The 14,465-nt window shown below is 42.1% G+C and overlaps 1 protein-coding gene across 1 annotated transcript; it reads left to right on the forward strand.

The window, feature by feature from the left end:
* The first annotated feature begins 6,656 nt into the window (after nucleotides 1-6,656).
* Nucleotides 6,657-12,392, forward strand: LOC119502256 (ADP-ribosylation factor-like protein 4D). Its single transcript, XM_037793128.1, has 3 exons — nucleotides 6,657-6,849; nucleotides 8,411-9,134; nucleotides 11,358-12,392. The coding sequence occupies exons 2-3, from the start codon at nucleotides 8,691-8,693 to the stop codon at nucleotides 11,520-11,522; spliced, it is 609 nt and encodes a 202-aa protein (XP_037649056.1). The 5' UTR covers nucleotides 6,657-6,849; nucleotides 8,411-8,690; the 3' UTR covers nucleotides 11,523-12,392.
* Nucleotides 12,393-14,465: the final 2,073 nt, after the last annotated feature.

Genomic DNA, 14,465 nt, shown 5'->3' on the forward strand with positions numbered 1-14,465 from the left:
ACAGAATAAACTCACTTCCCCCCTAATCACGCAATGAGTCAAATCTGTAAAGCTTAGTACCAGAACCAGTTCTATGTGCAACGAAAGATCTTTGGTGTCTGAGTTAACATGATGTAATAGAGTCAGGGGGCAGAGGTCAGGGCGATAGTTTGGCTTAATATGCACATACAGTACGTCCTTACAATCTAATGTATTTAGGTGACATGCATTACCACGAGATAAAACATGCAACATGCCTCTGCTGTAGAAAACAGAATATGGGGTTTCAGCAGGCAATACAATTGAGAAATAACGAGTGTTCACTCACCTGGCTTGTGCCCCGGAGAGAAAGCAGCTGTAGCATTCTCAGTGGAGGACTGGTGGAGGTGTCAGGCTCTCCTATCTCTGACCTTGTTAAGTGGAGTCTCCAGGGCAACATAATGCCCTCCTGGGCAGCTTTTGTAAGAGAGAAACAGAAAGGTAGGGTGGATTGATCATTGTTCACCACCTCCTGCGGCTCACTGACAGCGGTCCCACCTCACTGTGTGTGTGCTTACCCTTGTGGCTCTGGGTTTATGGTCTTATGGACATTTGTTCTTATCCATACATACAACAGAGAGCAATTTTTTGTTACTTCTGCCTTTTAAAAAAGAACACGCCCACTCAGCGAAACACACTCGATTTTGTGCAGACATTCACCTGGGCTGCGGTCGAATAGTCCTTTTTGCTTAGGAAGGTTCTCTAACGGAGTGAAATGACCCGGAAGTATCTCAGTAAATGGACTTGGACTTATATCGCACTTTTCTAGTCTTCCGACCACTCAAAGCGCTTTACACTACATGTCAGCATTCACACACTGATGGCAGAGGATGCTAAGGTGCCAACTTTGCCCATCAGGATCTAATCTAAATACTCATTCACACACCGATGGCTCAGCCTTCGGGAGCAATTTGGGGTTAACTGTCTTGCTCAACGACACATCGACATGTGACCTGGAGCAGCCGGGGATCGAACCACCGACCTTCCGATCGGTGGACAACCTGCTCTACCCTCTGAGCCAGTAGCAGCCATGACAAGAGCTGTTTGAATTCTCCAAATGTTGAGGAAAGGAGCTTCAATGCTTCCTACCAAAGGAAAAGAGATTCCTTGCGGCCGCAGCATTTAAAGCGACGTTCCTTTCGGCCGTTCATAATAACAAATGATATGATTATCTTGCATATTACTTTCCTATGCTCATACACTGATTGGGATTCATGTTTAATATTAGTGGACAACGACAACCGCTTCGTTTCACTTTATTTTTAATGAATTATTCATTTCAAACATGTAACAAATACCTCAGTAAAAAACAAAACAAGAACAACTTATAAAATGAACAGTAAATCAACAATCAAGTCAATTAACAAATAATCAACATAAATAGATATTAAATGTAGGAAAAAAAGTTGGAAGAAGTATATGGTCCTACATCTTCTCCATAACTCCAACAATTCAAATCCATATTTATCTTATATTCCTTCGTTTATTGGTAATGAGGTGATGTTTTTCACCGGTTGTCCACATTAGGTCAGATAATCCTTTATTATCTGTTGATGTAAAATGTTCCAGCAGCAGGAGGACCTGCAGTATCTCTCTTTCTCACACCGCGGTTGAAGCAGCCTGTCATTGAAAAACCTGTTTAACAACGCACGGGGGAATGAAGAGCGTTTTGTAGTCCATCTTCAGAACATTGTAGTTTCACCACGGCAGAATAACATCCGCCGCCGTCGCATCATAATTACAGAGTTTAGTGAAAGTGTCGGATTCTCTGAACACCACGGTTGTCTCTTCCTAAGTCCTTCTGAATTCTTCTTCTCATCTTTCCTTGAACTCATGACGTTTTCCATCGAGGTCAAGGAGAAGTGGTTAGGACGGAATTTTTTTACTTTTCGACCGCAGCCCCGCACTGTAGTCAGCGGGCGGCATTTTTGTCAGTAACAAAAGTTGCGCGCTGTAAAATTAAATGTCAGCTGGGTGTTGTGAATGATGAACGGTCGACAGTTGATTATCAGAGCAACACCGTTTCAATTAAAATGTCAATCGAGTTTATAAAATCAATTGACAATTTATCACTCCATTTTTCAGTACTTCCGTTATTAATTCATAGGCATTTTCATCACTTTCCTTTTTTTCAATTATTACCTTCGCCAAGGCTGAAGGCATAGTAAGGAGGTTTTGTTTTCACCGGCGTTTGCTTGTTGGTTTGTTGGTTTGTCTGTTAGCAGGATTACTCCAAAAGTCTGCGATGGATTTGAATTAAATTTTTTGGAGGGGTGGGGTGTGGCACAATGAACAATCCATTAGATTTCGGTGGTGAGGGTCAGAATTTTTTTTACGGATTCCATTCAGCCAGAACATTAAGATCTCTGACAACTGTAGATTCTGTGTTTTTTCATATTAAACTCGGTGAAATTACAGTTGAGTTGGACCAAAGCACACTTGGTGGTCACACATGGTTTAGGTGAGTTTTATTTTGTTTCTGTCCAGTTTGAATGAAGAGTTTTACGATGCTCCGCTGCGTACAGCTGATCTCAACATAAACAAAAATACATGTGGATGATGACGCAAGCTGAAAGGAGAGTTGGGGGGGCAGAGGTCTGCACTCTGCCATTCTAGTTTTGTGTTACTTTCTCCCTTGAGGCTACTTTCATTAAATGATAAATGGCGATTTTGTGTTGTGAATGATGAATGTAAGACGGTGAAAATGATGAAACGTAGCTCTGTTTTCACCATATCACGACCGTTTTAGTCAAATCAGCTGTAAATTGATCAATTTATCACTCCGTTTTTTCATTTCACATGCATCTTCATCACCTCCATTTTGAATCAATTCATTTTTTGCTACTTCCACCCCTCACATGTTTACTCTCGAAGACAACCAGAAAGCATCCTCTCCAAACTAGATAAGAGACAGTCATACAGAAAATTCTATATTTTATGAAAACAAAAACTGTGTATTAAATGATCAATGAATACTCAGTAAATAGTTCAATATTAAACAATATATCATAATCTATTATTATACTTTATATTTGGCAAAAAAAAGAAATCCAAAAAAATCAATCAAAAACATAAGAGGACTATACAGCTCCTCCAAACACATGATATACAACATAACGTGGAGATATGTATAAATAATACACAGTAAGGTGGCACAGGTCTGAGCATCCATCGGGGCTGCCGTTCCTCCTGCGGGCAGCAGAGTGCGCTACTACCCTGTGCAGTGAGGACTGATGGCCTGTATGGCTCAATGCTCTGGGATCAGTTGAGCAAATTCACCACTTCTGGATAAAGAGGAGGAAGCTGCTCCCTCATTAGGCAGGAACATTTGATTAGTTCTTGATTAGAATATACAGCAGCTCTCTGTGTCTGTGTGATTTGGGATTTTGAGCCTCCTAACCTTACGTTTACAGATAGAGCTCCATATCTCCACGTCACTGGTTCAGCAGCCAAAATTATGCAGCAACATTTTGAACTGTAATCCAATCCAAAAACTGTCAACTGTGTCTGTGCATGTTTCTGTGTGCTCATATCTTTTCTCCTGCTGGTCACTCCTGACACAGCTGATAAGAGCCTTGCAGCCTGTCTCTCACACACACTACACATGTATCTGAAGCATCCGTGATGCTGATAGAATCAGTTTCACATGGAATCTGCAAATCGTCTGACAGCAGCGTCATCCCATTACAATCAGGACCATTCTAGCTGCTACTTGTCTGTGACGTTACCATTTTTTTTCCATCTGTCACCTGTTCCATCTGTTATAAAGTAACAAACCCAGTTCATCACATTATTGAGCAATTAGCAAACTAAATGAAATATAAACTCATTTTATTATGTTTGGACAAGCTCTTACATCATCCAACAGTTGCCACATGCCCAGCTGAAAAACTCTAGTAGGTCTACTATATGGTACAAATCTTTGCTGGGATGGTGGAGTGAGTGAAATATACATTTCAGTCTTCAGAAGTGTCTAATCCTTTTGTAAATGCTGCCTATATTATCATATTAGATAACACAATGTAGTGTGATATATGATAAATAGGTTCTGTAGATAGACAGAGGAAAAAAGGTTCATGTTGATGAATAGATACCGTAAATCTGTATGTAAATCCCCCCCCCCCCCAACCCCCCATTTCTAACATCTGAGATAATTGGTATGCATTGCTCCCGGGTGTGACCCAGGTGGTATCTGAATTGTCCTGACCCGGGTTGAGTTTCACGTCCAGACTAGCCTCTGTTCCTATAGTTTCTGTTACTCAATCAGCTCCACTACAGTAGTTGCTATTAGAAGCTGAAATCGTTGTGATTTTAAGAAGTAGCACAGAAAACACCACAACTCCCATGAAAATTTGCCGCAGCAGCAGCACGTGCTTTAAAACTAGCCTTTGTCCATATCCTAAAAAAATGTCACCAGCACTCTCTTCTAAAGTATTTTTTCCAACTCTGCTGTTTAAAAACATCTAGAGCGTACAGTCCTCTCTGTCTGCTGCGTGTCTTACAGACATGTCTGAACTCGCTCATGGACTCACCTCTTCAGTCACGCTGTGACATTCAGCCTGTGATGATAAGGCTTATGGGAAAATATATGCTCGTTAAAGGCCCGGTCAAAACTGAAATATTGAATAAAGAATGGTATCTGAATATATATATTTTTTAATTACCGTTGTTACAGAGACATACAGAATGAAACCCGTGACATATTGTTGGGTAAGGACATGTTCCAAGGCTGGATTTTAGTTATTTGCGTTATTGCGCAAACGTCAGTGGGATTTTAGAATGAGGTTTTCTCACCTTTTCCTGGAACAAAACCTGGAAGTTTCAGTTTCACTTTGACTCTCTATTGGCATGGGGGAGAGGGGCTGATCACTATGTTTCAGCTTTTAAAAAAAGCATCTTTAGTATTTTCTTTGTACCCTTCCCTTGACTAAACTGCAACCCTCTCCCGTCAATGTCTCCAAATATTATAACACTACTGAACTATTCGTTTTGCCCCATAATGATGGAGAAGATGTAGGAGAGAGTAAAGGAGCTTCAGGATAGTGACAAATTACGTCGCTTAAGAGATAAAGTTTAGTCACATCATTTTTATACAGTCCCTTAAGGTCATGATGAGCAAACATATAATATTAAAGGTCCCATATCATGAAAACTGACATTTTCATAGCTTTTACATTATAAAGCAGGTTTAAGTTCTACATAAATACTGTGAAAGTATCGAAACCTTAATCCACAGAGAAATACACACACAGAAAATGAGCTTTTGAAACAAGCCGTCAGAATTTCTGTCCATTTGTGATGTCACAAATCTACAATATTTAGACCCTTTCAAAGTTTTAAATGTAAACATTCTAAATGTGTCCCAGTTTATTTCCTGTTGCAGTGTATGTGAATGACATCAGCTGACAGGACATAAACATGGACCCAAGCTGTTGCCTAGCAACGCAATTCTGTTGCAATTCCATTGAAATGTACTAAAACAAAGCGTTTCAGACACAGGGTGAATACAGGTATATTCAAGCAGACAGCATGAGGAAAATAAAGGGTTTTTGAAACATTAAAGTATGTAAACATGTTCTAGTAGAAACATAAAATACAAGTAAGAACCTGAAAATGAGCACGATATGGGACCTTTAACTTAAAAAAAAAATCACAGGTAGCCTGAGGTTACCTGCAAACAGTGGTTTGTAGGCTACTTGAAATGAGCATTTCCATTTCATGCTACTTTTATTTCACAGTGTTAGTTTCTTGTAACTTTCAGATTTAAACACAAAACCTGTGATCATCTTTAAAAAAATATGATGCAATGCAGATCCATTGTTACAGATAAAACTACCAGCTGAAACATCAATTAATATTATTATTATTATTATTATTATAATGGTCCTTTTGAATTTGATAGGCCAGCTTTTACTTCTACTTATATTTGAGTATTTTTCATTACACTCAAAGGGTATGAAACTTAAATGATTACAAAAGTTTGAAAAGCTGCAATCCTGTGCAGGAGATGAAGAGCCCACAGGTAAAGTAACCTAGTGTAGTAATAGTCCAAGCTGAGGGACTATTTAAAAAAAAAAAATGTAATAGTTTCTAAAGGAAGCTTTACTGTATTCTAACAAGAGGAAGATAATGTCAGTACAGTGATTTTCCATTTGGAGCTATACAGGACTGAACATGTTTTCACAAAGACAGAGGAACTAAACTGTAAAACGTATCTGCATTCACGCAGGATTATAATAAAGGTACATTTTCCACTACATTTAATTCATTGACTGTGTCTATATAGAATTTATGTCCATCAGTCACGCAGCATATTCTTGGCTTGGCAGTGCTATTTCACTATGCATACTGTTGAAAACATGCACTGTATTTTACTGTATTTTTTTTATAATGCTTTCTTTATTGAACTCATGGTCATTAACAGAGGTACAGATACATAGACAGTTGAACAAGACAAAACAAAAATAATTTCATAATGCCAGAGTTTGTGTTTATGTTATATACATCACAGTATAATCATTTAATCATTTAAAAGTCTTAATGGTTTTTAGGCTGAGGGACAGTTCCCCCCCCCCCACGCCCTCCCCGCTGCTGTGACGTCACAGCAGCGGGGGGGCTGGTCCGTGCTCTTCCAGGCGCTGCTCCGCTCGTGCAGTCAGTCGTAGTCGGACCTCCGCAGCGGCCGCACACCAACCCTCAGGTCTACGTGCTGCTGCTGCTGTGAAAACCAACATATCGGGATTGTTTTGGCGTTAAAACTTGGATACTGTTTGCAAATTCGTCCCACTGGAACAATGTTGAGTAGTTCAAAGAGCTTGGAAGTGCCCGCAGGTGAGATATATCCACATTTGACACGAAAATATCCAAAATAACCTCCGAGTGTGTGTACTTTAGTTGGAGCGCGGCTGTCTGTGATTTAGACCGAACTGTCCGTTGAATCCTTCCGCCGCGAAGCACACTGAGAAGGATTACTTTTCCATTGAATTTTAACTTCATAACACAATTTGAAGTCGTTGTTTTGTACTAAAGTTGGTCAAACATATCTGAACGCGTGTGTTATTACCCCCTTATATAGTTGTTCCTTTTGTTTGCTCGTGTGTGAGGCTGTTTTCAACCGAATTACGAACAGGACCTAACATATAGTGCCTGTTTGGGAAACTAACTACCTACCTAGCATTAGCATTAGCATTAGTTGACCCCTACCAGAGGACCAGAACAGGCGCAGCAGGATTCCTCCGCTGCTGGAGGCTCTTTGTGATCCGGTTTTTCCAGTTGTGTTCTGTAGAGCTCTAGAAACAGTCCTGTGAACCTACTCCCCATCCACTGTGCAGTCTGTCACAACAAAAGCTTTTTAAATACAAGTATAACCTGTTCTTTCTACACCACATTAATCATTTAATGTAAAGGATTGTTGACCTGAATTCATAGAACAGGTTAACCCTCCAGTCTATATTCAACCTACATGCACATTTTTTTTTATGTAGCCCAGATGTGTGAGGGGAGATACTGTAAATCAGTATGTTGTCTGTATGTTTTTGCATACATTAAAAGCTCCATACATACAACATAGTCATCATTTTATAAAGCTAAAAATGCTGTGTGTACTATATTTGCACTGTATCCCAAAAAACATGCATCATTCTGTGACATTTTATGTTTTTGCTCAAATTGATGATGCCACTATCATCTCCTCTCTCTGTAATCCTCCAGAGGTGTAACCCCCCCCCCCCCATTTCTAGCATCTGAGCTAATTGGTATGCATTGCTCCTGGGTATGACCCAGGTCGTATCTGAATTGTCCTGACCCGGGTTGACTGGCCTGGTCACGTCCGGACTAGCCTCTGTTCCTATAGCTTCTGTTCCTCAATCAGCTCCACTAGAGTAGTTGCTATTAGAAGCTGAAATCGTTGTGATTTTAAGAAGTGCTTTGCAAGCACAGAAAACACCACAACTCCCATGAAAATGTCCCGCAGCAGCACGTACTTTAAAACTAGCCTTTGTCCATATCCTAAAAAACTTCACCAACACTCTTCCAAAGTATTTTTTCCAACTCTGCGGTAGAGCCCTACAAACAGTCCTCTGCCCTACTCCCCGTCCACCATGCGGTCTGTCACAGCAAAAGCTTTTCAAATACAAGTCTAACCTGTTCTTTCTACACCACATTAATTATTTAATGTAAACTATTTCTGCACTGAATTCATAGACCAGGTTAACCCTGCAGCCTATATTCAACCTATATGCATATTTTTTGTATGTAGCCCAGATGTGTGAGGTGAGATTGTAGCTGCACCAGTCTAATTACTGACAGCTCAGTGCTCTTGTTAAGATAGCTGACTCATGTTTTCCTCCTCCCCCCCCTCTCCTTTTGTCTCTGGTGTCCTCGGTGACTGCAGCCGGCAGTCTGTCCCCATCATCCTGCTCCAGCCTTTTGAAGTGAGGCCAGGAGTGTGAACTGCTCTCCAGCCAAACCGACTCCTCCTTGTCCCCTCCTGCCGCCTTCAAAAGTGTCTCCAGACAAAAACACTTTTTTGCTGCCAAGGACACAGAAAGCAAGTGAGACAAGGACCCAGGAAACCAGAGAGATAGTGGGAGTTTAGAGGAAGACCCGCCACAGGGAATAATTCAGTCCTATAAATCTTTAGAGGGAATATTCCACTTCATAAGACCTTAAACATGGGGAACCAGTTAACAGATATTGCCCCCAGCACCCCGTTCCTCCCCAGCTTCCAGTCCTTACACGTCGTGGTGATCGGTTTGGACTCCGCGGGGAAAACCTCCCTCGTCTACAGGCTCAAGCTGCGGGAGTTTGTCGAGACGATCCCCACCAAAGGCTTCAACATGGAGCGCATCAAAGTTCCCATGGGGAACTCCAAAACCAACACCACCACGTTCCAGGTGTGGGACGTCGGCGGACAGGAGAAACTGAGGCCCCTCTGGAAGTCGTACACCAGGAGGACCGACGGGCTGGTGTTCGTGGTGGACGCGGCCGAGGCGGAGCGCATGGAGGAGGCCAAGGTGGAGCTCCACCGGATCGCGCGGTCGGCCGAGAACCAGGGGGTGCCCGTGCTGGTTCTGGCGAACAAACAGGACCTGGATGGAGCCGTGTCAGCTACAGAGGTAATTATTGTTACGTGAATGGCGTGGTGTTGTTGTATAGAGATGATTTCTCAGTTACTTAATGAATCGGTCGTCAGAAAAATTATTCTGTTGATTGATTAACTATTTGAGTTTAATATCACGTTAAAATGCCAACTTTTTATCCGGTTCTAGTTTCTTTGAAGAAGTATTGCTTTAGTTTCAAATGAAACCCGGCCTGACCAAATTAAAGTGGTAGAAATTCAAGAAAAGTGATGAATGATTTTTACATCATGATGTTCTTCACTTTTTACTGAAATTACAACAAAATGTCTGTCCAGAGATAAAATGATCATGGAACCTGCAACATTTGGGTTTGATTTCCTGGATGAAACTCAAATGATACTTTCATCAAATGCCGTTTGCCTGCCCATGTCCGCAAAGGTCCGCGGATGTCTCTGTGGACACCCACAAGCGCTGGGTATATGTGCGAGGATGAATTGTGCTGACTGCGTGCGTATGAACAATAGCTGTGTGTGAACAAAACCAATAACGGACCAAACAGATCAGTGTGCATCTGCTGTCCATGTCCACTCTGGAATATATGGGGCCTTATGGTGCCCCGACTTGGTGATAATCACTGCAGATAGACTGCATGTTTACTTGCCAGGAGTGGCAAAGGAAGGCAGGTCTTCTAAAGCCATGCAGAAGCATCCACAATGACAGAATATTGATTTCGTCCAAAGATTATTTCCCTAGCTAAATTGCCTAAAAACCCTTGTAGAAATACATTTTTAAAGGTCCTATATTATGCTCCTTGTCAGGTTCACACTTGCATTTTGTGTTTCTAATAGAACATGTTGGCATGCTGTAATGTTAAAAAAAACCTTTATTTTCCTCATACTGTCTGCCTGAATATGCCTGTATTCACCCTCTGTCTGAAACGCTCCGTTTTAGTGCATTTCAATGGAATTGCAACAGAATTGTGTTGCTAGGCAACAGTATGGGTCCGTTTACTTCCTGTCAGCATATTTTATTTACATACACTGCAACAGGAAATAAATTGGGACACATTTAGAATGTTTACGTTTAAAACCGTGTAATGGTCTAAATATTGTATATTTGTGACATCACAAATGGACAGAAATCCTGACGGTTTGTTTCAAACGCACAATCTCTGAATACGGGCTGTGCTTATTTGTCTGTATGTTGAACGTTTCAATACTTTCACAGTATTTATAAAGCACTTAAACCTCCTTTTATACTATAACATACATGACAATCTCACTTTTTACAATATGGGACCTTTAATGGAAGATACAATAGCCTACATTCTGTTCGCCACACGATTTCCCCACTATAGTCGATGATCACGGCACCATCATAGAGTAAAACATTGTTACCAGGGATACTACTGCTTTTTCCTCCCTTTAGAAACAAAAGAACTGCCAACATTGTATTAGGTTCTGAGCTGGCTTATTTTTGTTGTGCCTTTTACAGAGAAAAATTGACTTTCAACCTGAATTATTAATAATTAATTAAAAAGCTAAGCAGAGGAGCTGCTCTTCACTAAAAGGAGAAAAGCTGGTCCGCCTTAACAGCCCACCTTAAAAGAGTCTGAACCGGCGTTGCAAGATACTGGAAGTTGGCTCGGGTCTTGAGCTGAGGAGTTGTAGCATTTATTCACAGACAAATAAACTGTACACACACTGCTACAGCTAAGTTCACAGCTATAACGCCGCCGACAACCTCACACTCACCGCCAACACACACACACACAGGCTGTCAGACACTGCAGCTGACGCACCGCTGCATGCGACGCACTACGCATCTTGTCGGTTAATGGTTAACAGTCGGTTAACGGGGGTCGGTTATCGGTAAAAAAAAAATCTAAATTAGAATCCCTAGTTGACTTGCTTTAGTCCTGCTGATTTCAATTAGTTGTTCACAATGTAGCATTATCAGGGACATTTTCTATTGTCCTCGTGGCGCCGTTAGTCTGCAGCCCTGTGACCCCGGTACATGCCGTACTCTAGAAAAACGAGTACTGTCATATTTTCCGAATTTTGGCATCGACTTTTTAAAGTATCGGTTCCCGTGACATCCCTACTCATTATGTCATTGAGACCCATTTACGTTAGCAGCTAACGGTCTATATTAGGAAAGACTAGTTTTGCAATGATTCATGACTTTAAGGTGATCAGATTTGCCAGAACGAGTTTCAGGTTGTGACTGACGTCCTGTCTTGTGCCTCCTGTGTTTCAGGTGGAGAAGGTTCTGGCTCTCCATGAGCTCAGCTCATCCACGCTGCACCACACAGAGGGCTGCTCGGCGTTGGACGGTCAGGGCCTGCAGCCCGGCCTGGAGAAACTCTACGAGATGATCCTGAAGAGGAAGAAGATGCTCCGACACAGCAAGAAGAAGAGATGAGGCGGCGGCTCGCAGCGGTGCTGGGCATAGAGGTTTACTTTTTGAACCGCTACTCGTCCGAGGAGCCTCTCAGCAGCCACGTCTGTGACACTTTGGGAACTTGAGTGGGTGAAACCACAGGGGAAGTCTGTCAGTCCTTCAGACAAGTTGGGAGTCGTCTTCAACCAAGTTCAAACTTTGGCTGTTCCACATGTTCACACCTTGGTTCACCCTCTAAGACATCGGAGCAGACCTGCTTCCTTTGGGATTGTGTCTGCACTCCCCCCCCCCCCCCCCCTCTCCTCCTGTCCCATCCCCCATCCTTAGAGGAGCACACCACAGAGACGGGACAGCTCCAGAGGATAGCCTGTGCAATATATGAAGAACACTCACTGATGCACTCACTCCAGTATTGAAGGATATTTTGTACCACTTTGTACGAACTGTAGTGCCAACAGAAAGCTTGCAGGCCTGGCCTGAGAATAGTTCCTGTTCCTTTCAATGTCACACTTTACTCCAAATCTTCATGTTGCATGATGTTCACCCAAAATACCTGCTTGGGAATATTAAGACAACACTTTTGTTGATCAAAAGAAGACTTATTGAGATTATACTAGTTTAGAAACTGCCCAGTGTTCAGTTAGGTATGTCATTGGGACTGCAGTTAACGTGTGACATTTACAGACTGAGGCTGCAGAGTCCAGCTGTGCAAGTTTAGATTGTTTTTCACTCCTCACCAAAGTTTGTTTGCTCGTCACAGTTCGGTGTATTTCAGGGGTTGGCTGAGCGGTTGGTCGGGAAGTTCAAATGAGAAATTGTTTTTTATATCGTGTATACATTTTGTTTTGTAAAATGTCAACATGAATAAATTATTGAGCAACTTTGGCATTACTTACCGCAAACTTGTCTCTTTATTTTAACGTGCCTTATTCATTCCACATCGACCGAAGCGAGCTGAGAGTTTGGCCAACCTGAGTTGTAGGTTATGTGATTCAAAGTCACGATGCACTATGGGAAATGGGACAGTGTAATAATGTGTGACAGGTGCAGACCACACAGCTGCAGCTGTTTTCTAGAAACCCATCACCGCCAGGGCGAGGTGAGCAGGCTGCTGAATGATTCATACCTGCAGGTCGTTACACATACAGTTGCACAATAAGTGAAAATACATTCCCAGCCCAATATGGTGAAATCCAGTGGGCATGAGATAAACCCCGTCTTTGTGAAGCTTCTAACGTTGAACCTGTGTGCTAGCTGTTGAATCAACTGGTAAATATGAGCTTTGTAGAAAGGTGTTGGATTACAACATACAGCGAGGTGTTGGTGTTATTTTATCCACTGTCAGCCTATTGGGGACAAATTGACATGAGCACATAAAAATGTAATCAAATAAGTGCTTGAATTGGGCCAGCACTATTACGAATTAAAGGCTGATGTTACTCTTTAATTTTGTTCCGGTCAACAATTCCCATGAAGTCCGTCTCTAAATACTACCCCCTACCCTGTCTGTGGCTCTCAGCCCATTGGTTTATTCTGATAGAAAAGTATTTTAAGCTAAATATGAAATTCATTCATGACCATGGAAAATGCAGTTTAACAAAAAATTTGGAACTCAAAAGTCTACTTACTAGCTTTTTCCGAGAGCTTTCGACCACTTGGAACTGGTTGAACGTTCCGGAAAAATCTAGTAAATGGACCTTGAATGCCCAATGGCATCACGTGTCTGACACGGAAGTTGTAGTGCCGCCGTTTGGCCACTACGAAAGTTGGGATCGACGACCGGCGTTCTTCCTGCGGGGCTCGCTTGAGATCTGCTGAGGAAATACCAAACACCGCCCACCAGCCGGAGCACATCCAATAGGAACGCTCTCTCTGAAATGACCTATGATTGGCCAAAGTCTCACCGGCTAGAGTCACCACCGTTACACAGGCTACTCCAATTCAAGCAGTGAATATATCCCAATGATACAGCTGTGAACATGAACACCTCTGTAACAGTTTCAACAAAAACACTTGACAGACGCACAGTATGTATTGTATGAATATAAGATGGCAATAGATGTCGAAAGGTGGCCCTTGAATTTTCACATTCAAACTGAGCCTCTTTATAGATTTTAGATTATAGATTACTGGCAAAGTGTCTGTGGGACAGGCTGACGTCCTGTAGCTCCGATTGCTGCCATATGTGGATCAAACAGTTTCATGTTGGTGTCCTCAGGCTGGAGTTTCACCAGTAGGTCGTTCCATTGTTTGTCTCTTCTCTCTGTCTGTGTGCCTCATCTCACCCCCCCCCTCACTCTGACATTTAATGCTATCCAGTGCTCGGGCTTATACCGCTGTCCTGTTTGAGGTGGTCGTGCCCTGCAGAGAGTCTTTTCATGAAGAGTCCCTCGAATCTGTGAAACAACTCTCCGCTTCTGTTTCACTTTCATGACGTACTGATACCAGAGCAGGGGGGATGCACGCTGCGTTTGCTTTTGGAATATGACGACGAATGTATTCCTATTTAACACGTTTGTTTTCTCTTCTTTGATGAGCGTGCGGATGTAGGCGCACATTCTAACATGCAGCATATTTCACACACAGAAATACAGCAAAAGACACCAGCAATAAAGATCTGTGTGCTTAAAAAAAACAACTAGTTCGTACAGCATGTCGTCCAAACCCGTCTAAAGGCAAAAGGCTCGATAGCAATCCTGAATGGCCACGCTCAACGGAGCGGAGGCATCCTACAAATGGGGATAACGACACGTTTCCCGACAGTCAAGATTCATGCTGTTGCACTCAGTTGCACGCACACATTAAAACCTGTCTCACTCCTGAATTACCACTATTACTCTAATACAGACGTAGCCACATGTTAATGCTATTGCAAAGAAAAAAAAAGTAATGTCTGTTATAACGGTAAAAGAATCTATACACAACTAATGTATCACAATTTCCTTTAAAATGATAGTCAGGTTC

This window comes from Sebastes umbrosus, chromosome 14 (genome assembly GCF_015220745.1).
Source record: "Sebastes umbrosus isolate fSebUmb1 chromosome 14, fSebUmb1.pri, whole genome shotgun sequence".
In the NCBI taxonomy this organism is placed as follows: Eukaryota; Metazoa; Chordata; class Actinopteri; order Perciformes; family Sebastidae; genus Sebastes; species Sebastes umbrosus.

Coding starts and splice junctions, on each gene's coding strand:
- LOC119502256 (XM_037793128.1), top strand. CDS start 8,691: ATGGGGAACCAGTTAACAGATATTGCCCCCAGCACCCCGTTCCTCCCC. Junction 9,135..11,357: donor GAGCCGTGTCAGCTACAGAG/GTAATTATTGTT, acceptor CCTGTGTTTCAG/GTGGAGAAGGTTCTGGCTCT.